The 16020-nt window shown below is 41.6% G+C and overlaps 1 protein-coding gene across 1 annotated transcript in view; it reads left to right on the plus strand.

The window, feature by feature from the left end:
- The window catches only part of LOC136614393 (leucine-rich colipase-like protein 1), a 104016-nt gene that overhangs the window by 55594 nt on the left and 32402 nt on the right, over positions 1-16020 (plus strand). The window contains exon 4 of the mRNA XM_066594110.1: positions 11754-11876. Coding sequence (XP_066450207.1) covers positions 11754-11876 — 123 coding nt within the window. The remainder of the gene's footprint in view (positions 1-11753; positions 11877-16020) is intronic.

The raw sequence follows: 16020 nt of genomic DNA on the forward strand, positions 1-16020 counted from the left end.
TATGGTAAGCTGTATGTGGGGGACAACTTGAAGCACAAGAACACCGAAGACAGGGGTTGTCCCCAGGAGGTGTGTGGCAACACTCTGGAGAGCATGGACCACTTCCTGCTTCATTGTCCCTTTAATATAGAGGTATACAAGAGGGTAGGGGCTTCCATCGGTTGGCCTCAGCTGGCTGACCTTACCTACTCTGAGTGGTGTTATGGAGCATTCAGAGATCTGGGTGGCAGGGACCGCTGCACTTTATTTTTAGTAAGTCTAGTGGTTAGGTATTACACGTGGAGCGCACGGTGTTTAGTATCGACGCAGCATAAAATCCTCCTGGAGGACGAGGTAAGTAGGAATATTCTCGATGACCTGGTGAAGGTGCGTTCTCTGGAATTTGAAAGGTTGGGTAGGCCTTGAGCAGCCTTCTTTTGGAGGGGTTTTTGCTTTGCGGTTCCCTAGCCTGGAGAACTGTTTCCCGGTGGGGGTCTGGATTCTTTCACCCTAGCTTTTTGTTTTTTTTAAAGTTAAAAGTTGAATAGAAGGCTTATGGGACCCGAACCAGGGCAGGAGGTAATGGTTATATTTTTTGTTATTTATTTATTTTTCTGTATATTTAGGCTGTGGATTATTATGCATTATATGGTTTTGTGGGTGGTATTATGTGTTTATGGTTTTTTCGTGTGTGGTATCATGTTTCATGGGTGGTATTATGTGTTTTCGTGGGGAGTATTATGTTGAGTTTTTGTGGGGGGGTTATATGATATGTTGTAATATGTTTTGTTATGTTATGTAAATTTTGTTGTGTAAGTGGGATGTGGCCAGACCGTTTTTTTCACTCCTGTTTCTGTAAAATTTTGTAAATATGAATATGTTTGGCTATAATTTCTTGCAAATATTTCTGTTTAATTTCTGTTATTTTTGCAAATATTTCAGTTTTGTAAATGTGTGTATATATGCTTCTTGCGATTGTATTTGGCAAATTTTTCTGTTATTTTGCTATTTTTGTTATTACGCCCTGTGATGTTTTTTACTTTTATAATAAAAAGATTATCACTGTGTTATCTGTGCTTTGACATAGGACTGCAGGGACATTATGGAGAATTCACCTCCAGAAAGTTTTTTCCAAAAGTTTAATAGGAGTGTGGGGAATGGGTTAAATAACTCCTGCTATAAGGGTTGCTTTTTATAAGAAATAATAATAGTCCCTATCAGACACCACCCAATACAGATTCCCCTGCATCAAAATAACAAATAGTATTGTAGCAGCGTCCCCAGCCTTAATGGTCGGCTAGAGATGAATATTGGGCTAAGTGTTGAATCAGTTCATATATAGCCCTAACTCCTCCTATTTATTTAGGGGGTAGAACTGCAATGGGCCAATCACTAGATCCTTCCTGCAATGTTTCCCCGCCTATTGGGTGGCACCCAGCAATCAATACAGTATTCATCCATAACCTGATCCTAAAGCTGTATATTGGCTCTCCAAATGCATCCTACTCTTACTTTATATAACATGTCCTCCCCACATCCATCCGATCATTGTAGCATCTCTTCGATGTGCTCATATTGCAGATCGCATCATCGCTATGTTGCCCGGTATTCGGGTTGCTAAGCAGCATGATGGGGTCATCAAGCTGCTTTATTGTCGTCCCAACCCTCAGGAGGGCGGATCCAGCGGTCTGCTTGGTCACACGATTGACGTGCTGAAGAGCATCTTCCTTGCAGGCAGCGCGGTGAGATCACCACTCTGTCCAACGCCGTCTCCTCTTCCTCATCACCCGGAGGCTGATCCTTTATGCCGTATATCATAGTTACAGCATCTCCGTTACCTGGCAACTTGTAAATAAAGGATATGCCATGCTTCTAAAAGCACGGACATTGTGCCGCCCCGTATTGTTAATAAATAAATAGATTTCACCGATATTGATGTAGATGTACCAACATGTATAGTTGTTTTTTCTTTTTGTGTGCGCGTCACATGTTTTTTATTTTTAATCTAAAATTTATTAAAGGTTAGGATACATCATATGTAAAGGTGTACCAATATGGCACTCATTCAGATTAATAGACATATGCAAGACTGAGTTGGGTCACAGAAAAGGAAAAAAAAAATTTTTTTGTATTGACCAAACTGTCTGACAGTCAGTCTCATATTGATGAAAATCCCTGTCACAGGTGACATAATGGCGCATATCTGGACGGCGCAGGGAAGCCGAGGGCGGCGTGCAGGTCTCATGGAGCGATGCTTAATCAAAGTAAAAAAGACATTGTATCCATACAGAGGCTGCCTGAATGCCACCCGCAATGTCACAATGATCACCATGCACAGTCACGCTCTGACATATGAACAGGAAAAATGGACTACACGCAGTAAAAAGCGTGCGCAAAAAAATTACAACATTATAGCAACCTTAATAGCAATCTCTGTAAGAGAAAGGAGGAGAATAAATAAAAATACATGAGTGAATAAAGTGTGGAGATAATTAAGTGTAAATAAAGCTATGATGTATGTTACTGCAATATAATGATACAAGAGATAAATGAAATCAATGTGAAATGACGGATGAGAGATCCCAGTCTGACTCCATAAATTAAAACACTGTACATATAGGCATTAGGATAATCACAACAGTATAACAACCTTGGCAGCAATCTCTAAGATGGGGAAAAATAAAATGAAATTTCTCATATGTGAAAAAAGCACAATAATGGTGGCCTGATGCAGCGGAGAGAAGTCGTGTGAAGGCTTGCTCCGCTTCAACAAACCCTATAAAGCGACTATCAGCGAACCCAGACCCGTCGGACGGTGCAGAAAAGCCATCTCACACCCGGTAGAAGAGATGCCGAAAAGAAGGAACACAAAAACTCCACTTACTAAAGTGTCGGACTTCTTCTCCTCTCGGAGTTCGGGGAGGCCGCAGCGGAGTACACAAGATGGCGCCGCGCCGCTCACCCGTTCCGGAGCCAGCGAGGAAGTACAGATCTCTCCCGCACATCTCTCGGAGAGAGCGCTTCAGTCAGCTGCTAATAAGGAGAAGTCACGGAGGAAACCTCCGAGGGATCTCTCTCAAGAAGGGGTGAGTGATGACAACGAAGCACTGCATAGCGAGGTAGCAGGCCCATCCAAAATGGCGCCGAGAGGCTCCCGGTCCCCATCTGCCTCCCTACAATCCTCCCCCTCCACAAGCCCAGAGAAGCAGAGACCCTGTCTTTCTCCATCTTCAAACTCATGTCAGCATAAGTTACAGTTTGGAGAGGAGCTTCTCTTAAATGTTCCTCCCTCTGATGCTCCAGCATCAGAGGTTTTCATCAAAAATATGATCCTAGCACTTCATAGCTCTCTGCAAAGAGATATTCAAGCCCTATCAACATCTGCCAATAAAGCACTACAAGAACTAGAAGGGCGCACAGATCACCTAGAAACGAAAATGGGTGAAATCACTTCATCACACAATAGTTTGATAGATGCCCATTATACAGTGGAGGAGGAAGTTGAAGCTATCAAGAACAAGCTAGCAGACCTAGAAGACAGGAGTAGGAGGAATAATGTAAAGATACGGGGCGTTCCTGAAAGTGTTCCTCAGACAGAATTAAAGCAATTTCTTGTCAATTTAATTAAGTCAATTCTACCCAATGCAAACGACCAGGACTGCATAATTGACAGAATACATAGGTTAGCTAAACCAAGCTTCTTACCGGATTCAGTGCCGAGAGATGTGATAGCAAGACTGCATTTTTATCACATAAAAGAAAATCTGATGTTTGCAGTCAGACAAAGTCACTCTTTACCATCGGCTTATGCCAATATAAGCTTATTCGCTGATTTGTCGCAGCTCACGATAAAAGCTAGGAGGGCTCTTTCGCAAATAACTACTTCCCTGCGGACCGCGAACATTCCTTACAAGTGGGGCTTCCCAACAAAAATTTTAATATACAGAAATAACTCTTTGCATGTTATCTCCTCTCTGGAAGCAGGAAAAAAGATCTTACAGCAGTGGAATATTCCGATATTGGAGGAAGCGCATCTGTCCAAGCATCCTTTCTCCAAAAAAGAAACCAGCAGGAGAGCGTTGCCGTCAACTCCATTGACAGGAGAAGCAATCGCCTGATGCAAAAGGCATGGTTCAAGGGTCTGAGCTCACAATTTACGTGAGTAACCGAGGGTTTGTTCTACAAGGCGAACTCTTACCCCTCCCTCACCTTTTAACAGGTTAACCCTGAATACTTTCAGACATTCTTTGTTTGAGGTTGCGCGCCCTCTTCCTTTTCTACTGTTCCCAACTGAGAAAAATGGAGCAGGGGAAGAGTCGCGTAATTGTTCTTTTACTTACAATATGCATTCTATGTTATGTTGATTGTTTTATGTTGCCAGGAAAAATCCAAATCATATGCTTTATCTATATATATCCATGTCTATTAAGATAATCTCGCAAAATGCAAAAGGGCTCAACACTCCCTTTAAAAGAGCAATGATTTGGAGGGATGCAAGAGTAAATAAAGCAGATATTTTATGTGTGCAGGAAACACACTTTACGGAGCTTGCATCGTCCAAATTCACAAATAAACTCTTCCCTCAGGTCTTCTCGGCCTCGGCCCAAAACAAAAAGCATGCGGGAGTGGTTATAGCCTTCAGAGAAGGTTTCCGCTTTTCAGTAGAAAATCAATTTATTGACGTGAAGGGCAGGTACATCATTCTCCAGGGATTACTTAACGAGACCCCTCTTACTATAGCCAATATTTATGCCCCTAATAGTTCCCAAATTTCGTTTCTAAATAAAATAATGAAAAAACTGAGGAAAGTACAGAAAGGAAAATTAATTATATGTGGGGATTTTAACATTATACCAAACAAGGAGATAGACTCAACAGCTTGCCATAGGACAGCACCTATCTTACAACCATGGCTCCTTAGGGAGGGTATGTATGATGCTTTTCGATGCCTTAACACCTCTTCTAAGGAGTACACTTTCTTTTCACCCAGATTCAAAACATTCTCCCGCATCGATCTATTTTTAGTTGATAGATGGACCCTTCCGTCGGTAACAGCATCGTCTATAGGTATAACTACATGGTCAGACCACTCCCCAGTTAGCATCATCCTTAAAGTGGGCCCCCCTTTCAACCCTACTAGAATCTGGAGGAACGACATAAATTTATTTAAAACACCACATACCCAGGAACTAATTACGCAAGACTTACTGGAATACTTCAAATTAAACGAAAATCCCGAAACAGGCAAATTTACAATTTGGAACGCTCATAAGGCGGTGATCAGGGGGACCTTAATAAAATTAAAAAGCATAGAGAGAAAGAACAAGCAAGCCAGAATTACTTCCCTACTAGAAAAAATTAAGATACAAGAAGAAATAGAACAAAAACTCCCACCCCATAACAAATATTCAGAACTGTGTGATTTGCGAAAGGAACTAAGAAATGAACTTCTAGAAAACTATAATAAAGGCCAGGTATTCTCAAAAGCAAACTATTATTCTAACATAGACAAGCCTTCGAAACTGATGGCAAGTCTAGTCAAGAAAAGACAAATAAAAACTAAAATTCCTTACCTAAAATGCCCGTCGAATCCTAATATGCGCATATCCCACCCGCAACAAATCGCGGAACAATTCCAAAAATTTTACGCAAAATTATACAACCTGAGTAACTGCAAAGATACCCCCCAACCCACTCCCGAGACCATAAGACAGTTCCTGGATAGCATATCCCTACCTTCGCTAGGCCCACTAAACACTGATTTAAACAAACCTATTTCATTAGAGGAGGTCAACAAAGTAATTACACTATCTAAGAACTATAAATCCCCTGGACCAGACGGTCTATCGAATGAATACTATAAATCATTTGCGTCTGTTCTATCACCCCGACTGACTTCTATATTTAACGACTTTATGAGCAGAAGCGAGATGCCTGAGGAAATGGCACAGGCAATCATAATAACTTTACCAAAACCAGGCAAAGATCCTATAGCTCCAGCGAACTTTAGACCCATCTCGCTTTTGAACTCTGATACCAAGCTTTACGCTAAAATCCTAGCCTTGCGGCTATTGGAGGTCTTGCCAGAAGTAATTCACAGCGACCAGAATGGATTTACAAAAGGCAGAAATGCAGCTGATGGTGCGCGCAGAACCCAGAACCTGTTGGGGATTATGGACTCGAGTCGGACGCCTTCTCTCCTCCTTTCCCTGGACGCAGAGAAGGCGTTCGATAGGGTCCACTGGGAATTCGCTTTCGCGGTTCTCAAAAAATTCGATGTGGGAGAAAAATTCCTGCAGGCGGTTCGGGCACTCTACGTGAGACCCTCAGCAAGGATTTTGGTGGACGGCGCTCTGTCCACCCCTTTCTATATAACAAATGGCACCCGTCAGGGGTGCCCCCTCTCCCCCTTACTATTTGTAATGGTAATTGAGCCACTAGCAGAAGCAATTAGGACCAACTTAAAAATCAAAGGGATACCTAATAACATAAGACAGCACAAGATAGGATTATTTGCTGATGATGTGGTGCTAACCTTGGAAGATCCTCTAAACTCACTGAGGGAGGTACGGGAGTGCATTACACGTTTCAGTGCCGCCTCTTACTACAGTCTCAATGCGGATAAATCACTAATATTGGGAATAAACATTGACAAAAAACTAAAATCAGACATCCAAAAAGAATTCCCATTTAAATGGCCTGCGGAACTACCATATCTAGGGATCAAGCTATGCCAATCTAAAATAAACATCATTCCATCCAACTTAAACCCACTTTTTCACTCACTAAACCTAGATTTAACTAATATAGCAAAGAAGGAGTGGTCATGGGTAGGTAAAATAATATTATACAAAATGATCTTCCTCCCGAAGATTCTGTACCTTTTCCGGACGTTAGCATATCCTATCCCGAAAACTGCAGTTAAAAGTCTCCAGAAACAACTTCTATCATTCATTTGGGGAGGGAAGAGGCCTAGAGTGGCAGCCTCGATTCTTTATCTGCGTAGAGACCAGGGAGGTCTCGGAGTTCCAAATCTTTGGTCTTATTACCAGGCCATTATAGCAGGTCAAGCTGGTTCATGGCTGAGAGAACCTATGTCCTCACCTTGGGGTCATATAGAAAAACACATTAACCAAAACAGACCTCTAGGTTTACTCATCCTTGCCTCCATACTAGAGGTACTTAACCCTCACATCAGCATACATCCGGTGGTACAAGATCTTTCCCCAATAATGATTAGGACCGTGCAATGCTGGAAGGATCTTGCACATATATATAGAACCTCTCCTAGAACAGGAGTAGCCAAGCTCCCCTTTGAAATCCTTATATACTACATACAAGATATTAACATTAAAGAATGGAGTAAAAAAGGATTTACATGGATATCAGACCTTTTTGAGAAAGGTGAATTACTCACATTTGATAAACTCCAAGAAAGGTTTGGTTTACCCAACTCAGAGCTCTTCTCATACATAAAAGTGGTTTCCTTCCTAAACAGATCCCATTTGGAGAAATGCTCTATCCCTACTCAACTAGAATTATTGCTTCAAAAAACAAGGTCTGAGCAGCGCCTACTGACCAAAACAATTTATGACTGTATTTCTGGGGGCATGAATGACCAAAAAAGAATGCATTTAATAAATTGGGAGAAAGACCTGAAAAAAAGCTTTTCCTCGGCCCAATGGCTGCGGTCGTTCAACTGGACGAACAAAGCTACTCACTCAGCTGGCTTACTTCAGACCCATCAGAAAGTCATCTCTAGATGGTATTACACTCCTGCAAAGATGGCTAGATGTTTTGGAGGGGGAGATGGCGGTTGCTGGAGAGGATGCGGGGGGGAGGGGACTCTGTACCACATATTTTGGTCGTGCCCGGTGGTTCAGCCTTACTGGGGGGAGGTCTTCAATAGGATACAAACCATAACAGGAGTGAAGCTGATGAAGTCTCCCCAAGTAGCTTTACTATTTGTGGAGTGCGAATCTATACCTCCAAGGAATAGGAAATGGATTTGCCATTTCCTGCTGGCAGCAAAAAGTATAATAGCAAGGAAATGGAGAGTGGCGACCCCCCCTACAGTAACGGAGGTACTGGATATGGTAACGGATCATTATTACTATGAAAAAATACATGCAAAAAATAACAATTGTCTACATAAATTCAATGAGATTTGGTGCTCCTGGCAAAAGTTCAAGTTTTAAAGTTGTTTTAAATATCCGGAGAAACACTAAGATCCAGAACAGTTTGCAAACTAACTCTTCAAGTTTCTCAGCAGGATATGGTATTGTTGTTATTTCTTGTTCAAATTAATACTCCTTGCTAAGGTCAAACGTATCTAACATAGCAAACCTATATCCAGTTATATGCTCAAGTGAGGATATACAGTGTACATTTTGAACTGTCTTTGACTAGTGGTGGTAAATATCAATGCTATTATTGGATAACAGGTAAAGGGAGAGATTGGAGGATCTTATGTAACCACTTCTGGACAAAATATGTGAGAAATTGTTGTATTGTTCGTTTTGAAAATGTTAATAAAAAACTATTTGGAAAAAAAAAAAAAAAAAAAAGCACAATAATAAGTGATACAAACATAACAGTGAATTGACAGGAGATATTGAGGTGGAAGTGAAAATTACGATGCTGTTTAATGCAATAAAGTGATACAATGACTAAATAGAATCTAAGCGAAAGAAATGTAGAAAATGCTAGTCTAGTCCACAAAATAAGACACTGTACATAAATTATTAGCGACAGAAACAATTATTTTAAAATACGTCGCCAGTCCTCCTGTCCATAAATGTAGAGCGTGAATGCTTCATGTATCGGACAGATGTGTAGATCCGCATTCTTCTTTGAATATCCAATCAAAAACCAGACACTATAAAAGAGAAAATAAAGAAAGAAACTTAAAAATAAACATAGTAGAGATATGGAGCTATAGGAATGATGAGAAGGAAAGGGACTCATTCAGTCCCTTAGGGAACATGGTATCCAAAGGAACTATCCAAAAACACTCCCTCAGTGCCAACAATCTCTTGATGTCCCCCCACTGATGCCACAACTAACCGTATCAATTCCGCGCACCTGAAGTCCATCTGGATCACAGCCATGTAATTCCATAAATGCTGCGGTATAGTTTTTAAAAGATTCACATCATTGCACTTTTTCGCTGAAGCAATGTCCCGCACATGCTCCCTCGTTCTTGTTTTAAGTTCGCTTGAAGTGAGACCTATGTACATTTTGTTGCATGGACAAGTCACTTGATAGATGACATCGGTAGTACTAGAGCAGATATTATAAACTATCTTGTACCATTGGCCAATTGAAATTGTGAAGTGCGTAAGATGTTCCTACATGAGACACAACCTTTGCAATGGGAAAAAGCCCACCGAAGGGGGTTTTGAAGTAAAAGGGTTTCTCGGTTTTGAGATACAGTGGCTATGAACCAAAATATCACGCAGATTTCTACCACGTTTAGCCTTCAATGTAGACCTCATCGGTAAGACCTGTGCAAGAATTGGGTCAGAGAGCAAAATGCGCCAGTGTTCCTGCAGTGCGAATCGCATTGCAGACCATTTGTCATTACACGTTGAAATAAAACGAATGCAGTTCGCAGCCCGTTTTGGTTCCTTATTGGGGTAGAGCAGCTCAAATCTAGGGGTACTTTTAGCTCTCCAATAACCCCTTCATATATTTTTTGGACTATATCCCCATTATTTAAATCTATTTGCCGGGTCTCTTGATTGAGACTCAAATTTCGAGTTGCTTGATCATTTGCCTCATCCTCAGGAACTGTCCAGCTGGGACAGCCCTAACAGTAGATGGAATATGTGAAGATTTAGCATGTAACAGGGAATTGACGGACGAGGGCTTGCGGTGAACATCTCTGTAAAACATTTTACTCATTTCTCTCCATCACTACATCAAGAAAGTCGACACGTGAATAACGATGTCAACTTGTTAATTTGACGTTGTAATTATTTTGATTAAGACAGTCAATGAAATCCAACAGACTCCCCTCCTTCCCCTGCCAAATCAAAAATAAATCATCACTGCAATAAACAAGCCCTCGTATGGCTACATTGATGGAAAGATAAAAAAATTACAGCTCTTGGAATGCGGGGTCAAAACACAAATGAAAAATCAAAAAGATCTGTACAAACTCTATATCTGAGATCTGACTCTGCACTAAAAGGTTAGAATTAGTGTTGACCAATTGAAATATGGTCAAGTCTCTAATTTCGTTGTCTTCTAGTTTTGCTAGTTTCTAGTTTCACTGATTTTTCAAGCCAGAATTTTGCCTCTAGTTTTGCCGACTGGCTGAGAGGGCTGTCACTCAGCTGATTCAGCCAATTAGAGCAATCTCTTGCTGGGAAGCGGGGAATTCAATCCCCGTCACTAGCAATAAATGCTTTGCCGGCTTGACAAGCGCCCGGCAGCCGGTCCGAAGCTCCGAAAGCAGCGGTGGGGACCCCAAGGGCACCTGAAATGTGAATATTAATTCTACCTGCAGTCCTTGGGACAGATAATGCATCAGATGTGACCTGCAGTCCTATATAACACCACAGATAACACACAGCTCTACATTAGGCTGCTTTCTTTGGTATTAAAAACCATATTTATTCTGTATTAAATGTGGTTTGGTGTGGTTTTCTGGAATGTCTAGAATGAATAATTGGATTTACACTGATTTCTATGGAAATAATTACCTCGAGTTTAATTGGTTTCAAGTTTGGCTGATTGCTTTCAGATGGATTACCAATTAAACTAGAGGTTGGACTGTAATTGGTTTTGCAGTGACCGACTGACAAGATTTAAAAAAAATAATTGTCAATTGAGACTCCCTCCTCCAACTTCCATTAAAATCAATGGCAGCAAAAATCAGGTTCTCTAATTGGCCTTCAAAATGTTCCTGAAACAGCAGTGGAGATGGTGGTGGCCCGGTGGTCGGCACTGCTAATTAAAACGTAGATCCCCAGCACTGCAAGGCAGCCGCACAGCACCAACACTCCCGTCCCCTCTGCTCCAAGTAGAAAGCCAATAGTTTGGCAATTTTTGCCCCTTTGATTTCAATGGGTTTTCACAAAACGGAAAGCAAACGGAAAGCTTTCTTTTTGCTTCTTTTTCATTAGGTTTCTTTTTTTCCACAAGAACACGTAGTGCCGTCTGCAGCGCTATTTATTAATTTAAAAAATAATGTGAACCCAACGAAATGGAAGTAAACAGAGGTTTCTGTTTGATTTCCTTTTATTTGAAAAACCCAATAAAATCAATGAAGAAAAAAATGGAAATGATTATTTCCATTTTTATTTCACTTTTCTTCTCCAAAAATGAAAGAGAAACAGAATTGTGACGGAAGCCCTAAATGCAGGTGTGAATGGGCCTTAAATGTGATTTCAAAAAGTTTTGTCATTACATATGGACTTGTCAAAAGTTTTGATCACTGGGGGTCTGAGTGCCTAGACCCCAACCCATTACTAGAACAAGTCAGCTAAAGCGCTCATCAGTGCTGTCCCTGCTATCTGGCTGAAGACGGGCTCAATATAAAGACTAAGGCCCATCCTCAGCTAACCAGCAGTGACAGCGCTGGGATGAGGCTTTAGCTGCTTCATTCTAGCAATCAGTGGGGTTTCAGCATCTGCACCCCCAGCGATCAAAACTTTTCACATGTTCCTAAGACATCAACAGTTTTTAGAAAGCGCACTGCTTTATGTGACATGTGAAACCTTATAAATGGATTCCTAAAACTTTTCTTTCCTCTGTTTTATATTTAGAATGATGGAAATGCATGTTATTCTAGTGCTGAATGTAATAGCGGGTGTTGCTACAAGAGAGAATTTCCCAGGATATCCTCTTCATGTGGACCAAAAGTAAGAGGTCGGGAATGTGTCGGTCCGGTGAGTACCTGTTACCAGCTGCTGTCTTGGTTTCTCCTCCATATATTCAGTATAATGTCTCATTCACACGGGCCTTGAATTGTTAAATTTGACACCATATTTCGGACATGGATTTCACACCTAATGTGCTGAGACAAACAACAAAATGACACCCCGTCCGCCTTTGAAAAACTTGTGCTGTTTCTGTCAAGAAAGGCACAGGGTGCCGCTATGCCCCAGAACAATGCCCAGGGACACTTGATGACCTATGTTCTAGCTATGGCTAACACTCTGACTTCTGGGATACAGACTGGATCTATCATACATGACACACGACTGTAAAGGTTTTGTTTAGTAGTTCAAAACACAAAGAGCAAGTAAAATAAAATAGTGTTCACTGCTGAGCAGTGGTAAGAGTAAGTAAGTACAGGGACGAATTGGGGACCCTGAGGAGATGCTCTAACTAACAGGGAGGCTAGGGCTCAGGAGTAGATAGAATGGTTAATGGAGCAGTTACGTTTAAAGAAGGGGATGAAAATAGTGGTAGACAGGGATTGGTGGAGAGGGGGAAATGTTAATTAAGGGGAGTAAGGTTATAAAAGTAGGTGGTTTAAGTGAGAGTGCAGTTTTAGAATAAAGAAAGTGAGAAGAGTCCCGCACACCATCCCGTAAGAGAGTATAAAGAGTTAGTGAGTTTATTAAAGGAATTTTAGAGAATAGAATACTTACAAGGGTTTATGGGTGGAAGTGTATTTTCTGTCATAGCAGCCTGAGAGTCCATGTGTTCATCTTCTACACCTATATCTTTTATGGTTCCCATGGACTCTTCTGAAGAAATTGTAACCCTGTAAATTCACCGCCCAATCGCACTTATCAGGCCATGTTTCCGTTATTCCTACTATGTCGTAATTCTCTTCAGAGATTCTCACTTAAAGCTCACCCACTTTACTGATCCGACTTCTTGCATTTGCTGCCATAAAATTTATATGGTTATTGTTATTCTTTATATTCATCGTGCTACTTATGGTCCTGTTCATTGTTCTGTCAGTTCTGACTGTACTAACCCCACACCCTGCTCGACCCCCATTCCCATTACTTGGTCCCAGGTCACTGCCTACATTATTTTCCCCCTTATTGCTCTTTTTGCGCTCCACCCTCCCCTCCCCCCATTCCCTAGTATAAACACTCTGCCAACATTCTAGTCATTTCACAAGTCCTCTATTATAGCTACTGTGGTACAAGTCCCCCATAGGGATATAAAAAGGGTAAAAAGAGATTACAAAAAAACACAACCTTTTTTTGCAGTCTTTCGCCTATTGATATAAAAAAAAAATAAAAGGCAACATAATTGGTATCATCATATCCCTAACAACTCGTACAATAAATTGAACACACTGTTTATCCTGCATAAAAGCGTAAAAAAAAACAACTAAAAACCTGAGGCAAAATGCCTATTTTTTTCATATCCCAAAACGCACAATAAAGCAGGATTCACAAGGGCATCAGTGTTTTTACGTTCACCAACAGACGACGTAAAAACACGTGAGCAGGCGCACAAATCTAACATTTGTGCGCCCGTTCAGACGGCCCGGCACATATATGCCGAGGCCACAATGGCGTTGGGCGGGAGGAGACAGTTTAGCTCTACTGAACTGTGTCTCCTCTTCCCCTCCCCCTCGTCATCTCTCGGCAAGGAGAGGAGGTGGTGTTAAGGACCGCTGCGCGGCCACGTAACCTTTCAAGTCTTGAGGTCCAAATTAGTTTGTACCTGGATGCATCAAGGAGGCCAAAAACTATACAAAGATAGTTATCAGTTCCCACAGATACGTAGAGTTGAGCCGCGGCAAGTATACAGCCCACTCTGCTTAAGGCGCGTACACTGTTTATTCACTTTGGTATAGTTCTAATACAGGAAAGGAACATCATTAGTCACGGGGTTAATCTCATTGGGTTAGAAAAACATTAAGAATCATGCATTGTTCAGCAATCAGCTTAGTGAGAATATATCTGTAATGTTCTCAAGTGTCTGTTTCTCCCAGCGTTATCTCGTCCTCCCTGGTCCTCCCTTGTATCCACTTTGTGATTCAGGTGGCTGTAGTACAGTCAGTTCCTTTGTCCAAGTCTCCGAATGGAGGTGTGGGAGGGCTTCTTCTGATAACAACTGCGTCCAGACTTGGTTCTCATGAAAAAGAACAGAGACACATCATTAGATATTGCACCGAATCTCATGCTCTAAAGCTATTTCTGCTTGAATTATTGTTTCACTACACACAAGCTTATTTACATCTTATAGTGCTCCATTTTGTATCTAGCGGCCATTTTGAGACAGATTCTTCCATTTTATGAGCCTGCACTTTCTCAATCCCCCCTAGAAACTGTCTCAAAATAAACGATACTTTATAACTTCTACAGGACGGGGTAAGGTTTGCTTTCCCTATCTCTAGTTTATGGTCTATGCCCTACCTATCATTGTTGGTCAGCTGTCCAAGGGCTAATCCCTTCCCCGACAACTAATCCTAACTAACTAAATGCGAAGACCTAATAGACACAGAAGGGATCTACAACACACATGCTACTCTATTCTAATGGCTGGGAAACTAGAGTGGTCACCCCTGCTTCTGCTGAGACAGATCCATAAGGGGACAAATCGCTCTGTTGTATTATAGGCATATAGCCATTGCCTGGGGTCTCTACATCTACGTATATGGGGGCGACAGGTACCATCTGATCTGTAAGCTTAGCACAGGAGCGTTTTATGCAGGGCACAATACAGACAGAAAGTAGCAGGAGTATGATATGTGTAACCAGAATCCCTATTCCTATCTGCATCAAGAATTGTTTACATTGTCCGGTCCATGCAAACCACTCATCCCAGGGGTTAGTTATCCCAGAATTACGTTTCAGCTCTTCTGACAATGTGGCCAATTTCTTTATTGCGATAGTCACTTTACCTGTGGGGCCTGTATTATCTGGAATATTCGTACAGCAAGTTTCACCAATCATTTTACAAACACCACCTTTCTCGGCTAGCATCATATCCAGAGCCACTCGGTTCTGGAAAGTCATGGTGGCTGTGGGGCCTAATTGATCAGCAAGCCCTTGAAGTGCATCTCTTGTATAGTTCACGAACCTTTGTTGGTTGTAATATATATCAACATTCTTATTGATGGTTACTATTCCAAATCCGGCCTTAACTTGATCCCTGGCTTTAAACTCATCTGGCACCCCCCTTGGCACTCCTATTGCATCTATATATATATATATATATATATATATATATATATATATATATACACACACACACACACACATGTGGATCAAACCTGCCACCTGGATCGTCAATTTCTCTCTTAGCATGATGCGGTGTTGGATTCTCACCCTCTGTGTAGTCTTATTGATTGTATTAATTTGTTCTGGTCCCTGAAACAGGGGGCTAGTGTACAGTAGTCAAAGGTGTATGTGGCTACTTGTGTGTGTTAAAGGAATTGTACCACAATGTCACTGTGGCAGCCACTTCCGCCCAGGTCCCCAACCCTGCGCATAGCCTGTAAAGGATATGCAGGATCATGAGTTCTGTGCTCCAGGACCCAGGGCCTTTTTTGCAGTGCGAGGTGTGGATCCAAGTGGACTTTCTTTCGAGCTTGACTGCAGTTGGGGTGGTGAACAACATCTGGTAGGGACCTTCAAACTGGGCTTTTCTCTCAAACTTTTTCATATAGACCCTGTCACCTGGTTTCAGATTGTGACACTCGTCTGTAGGACCTGAGAGAGAAGCAGAAACTACAGAATGTGTTATTGACAATTCCTTGGAGAGACCTATGACAAAATTAACAAGAGAATCATTTCCCAAACTTGGATACTGTGGCATGTATCCTCCGGAGAAAAAGAAAAACTAATGGAAGACACTCAATTCAAGATTTGCCCGTTTCCTTCATTGCCCATGGATCTACTTTCCCACTACTCCATGGATGGTAGGGTGTGTGAAAAGCCTGGAATATACCCAAAGCAGACATGATGTATTCCATTATTTCACCTGTGAAGTGTGTACCTTTGTTTGACTCAATCACTTCCGGTACCCCGTATGTGCGGATTACCTCATTCATGAGCTTCTGTGCGGTTACCTGCTTATTTACTTTAGTAACAGGGTAGGTCTTCAACCTGAAAA

Source organism: Eleutherodactylus coqui, chromosome 1 (genome assembly GCF_035609145.1).
Source record: "Eleutherodactylus coqui strain aEleCoq1 chromosome 1, aEleCoq1.hap1, whole genome shotgun sequence".
Lineage (NCBI taxonomy): Eukaryota > Metazoa > Chordata > Amphibia > Anura > Eleutherodactylidae > Eleutherodactylus > Eleutherodactylus coqui.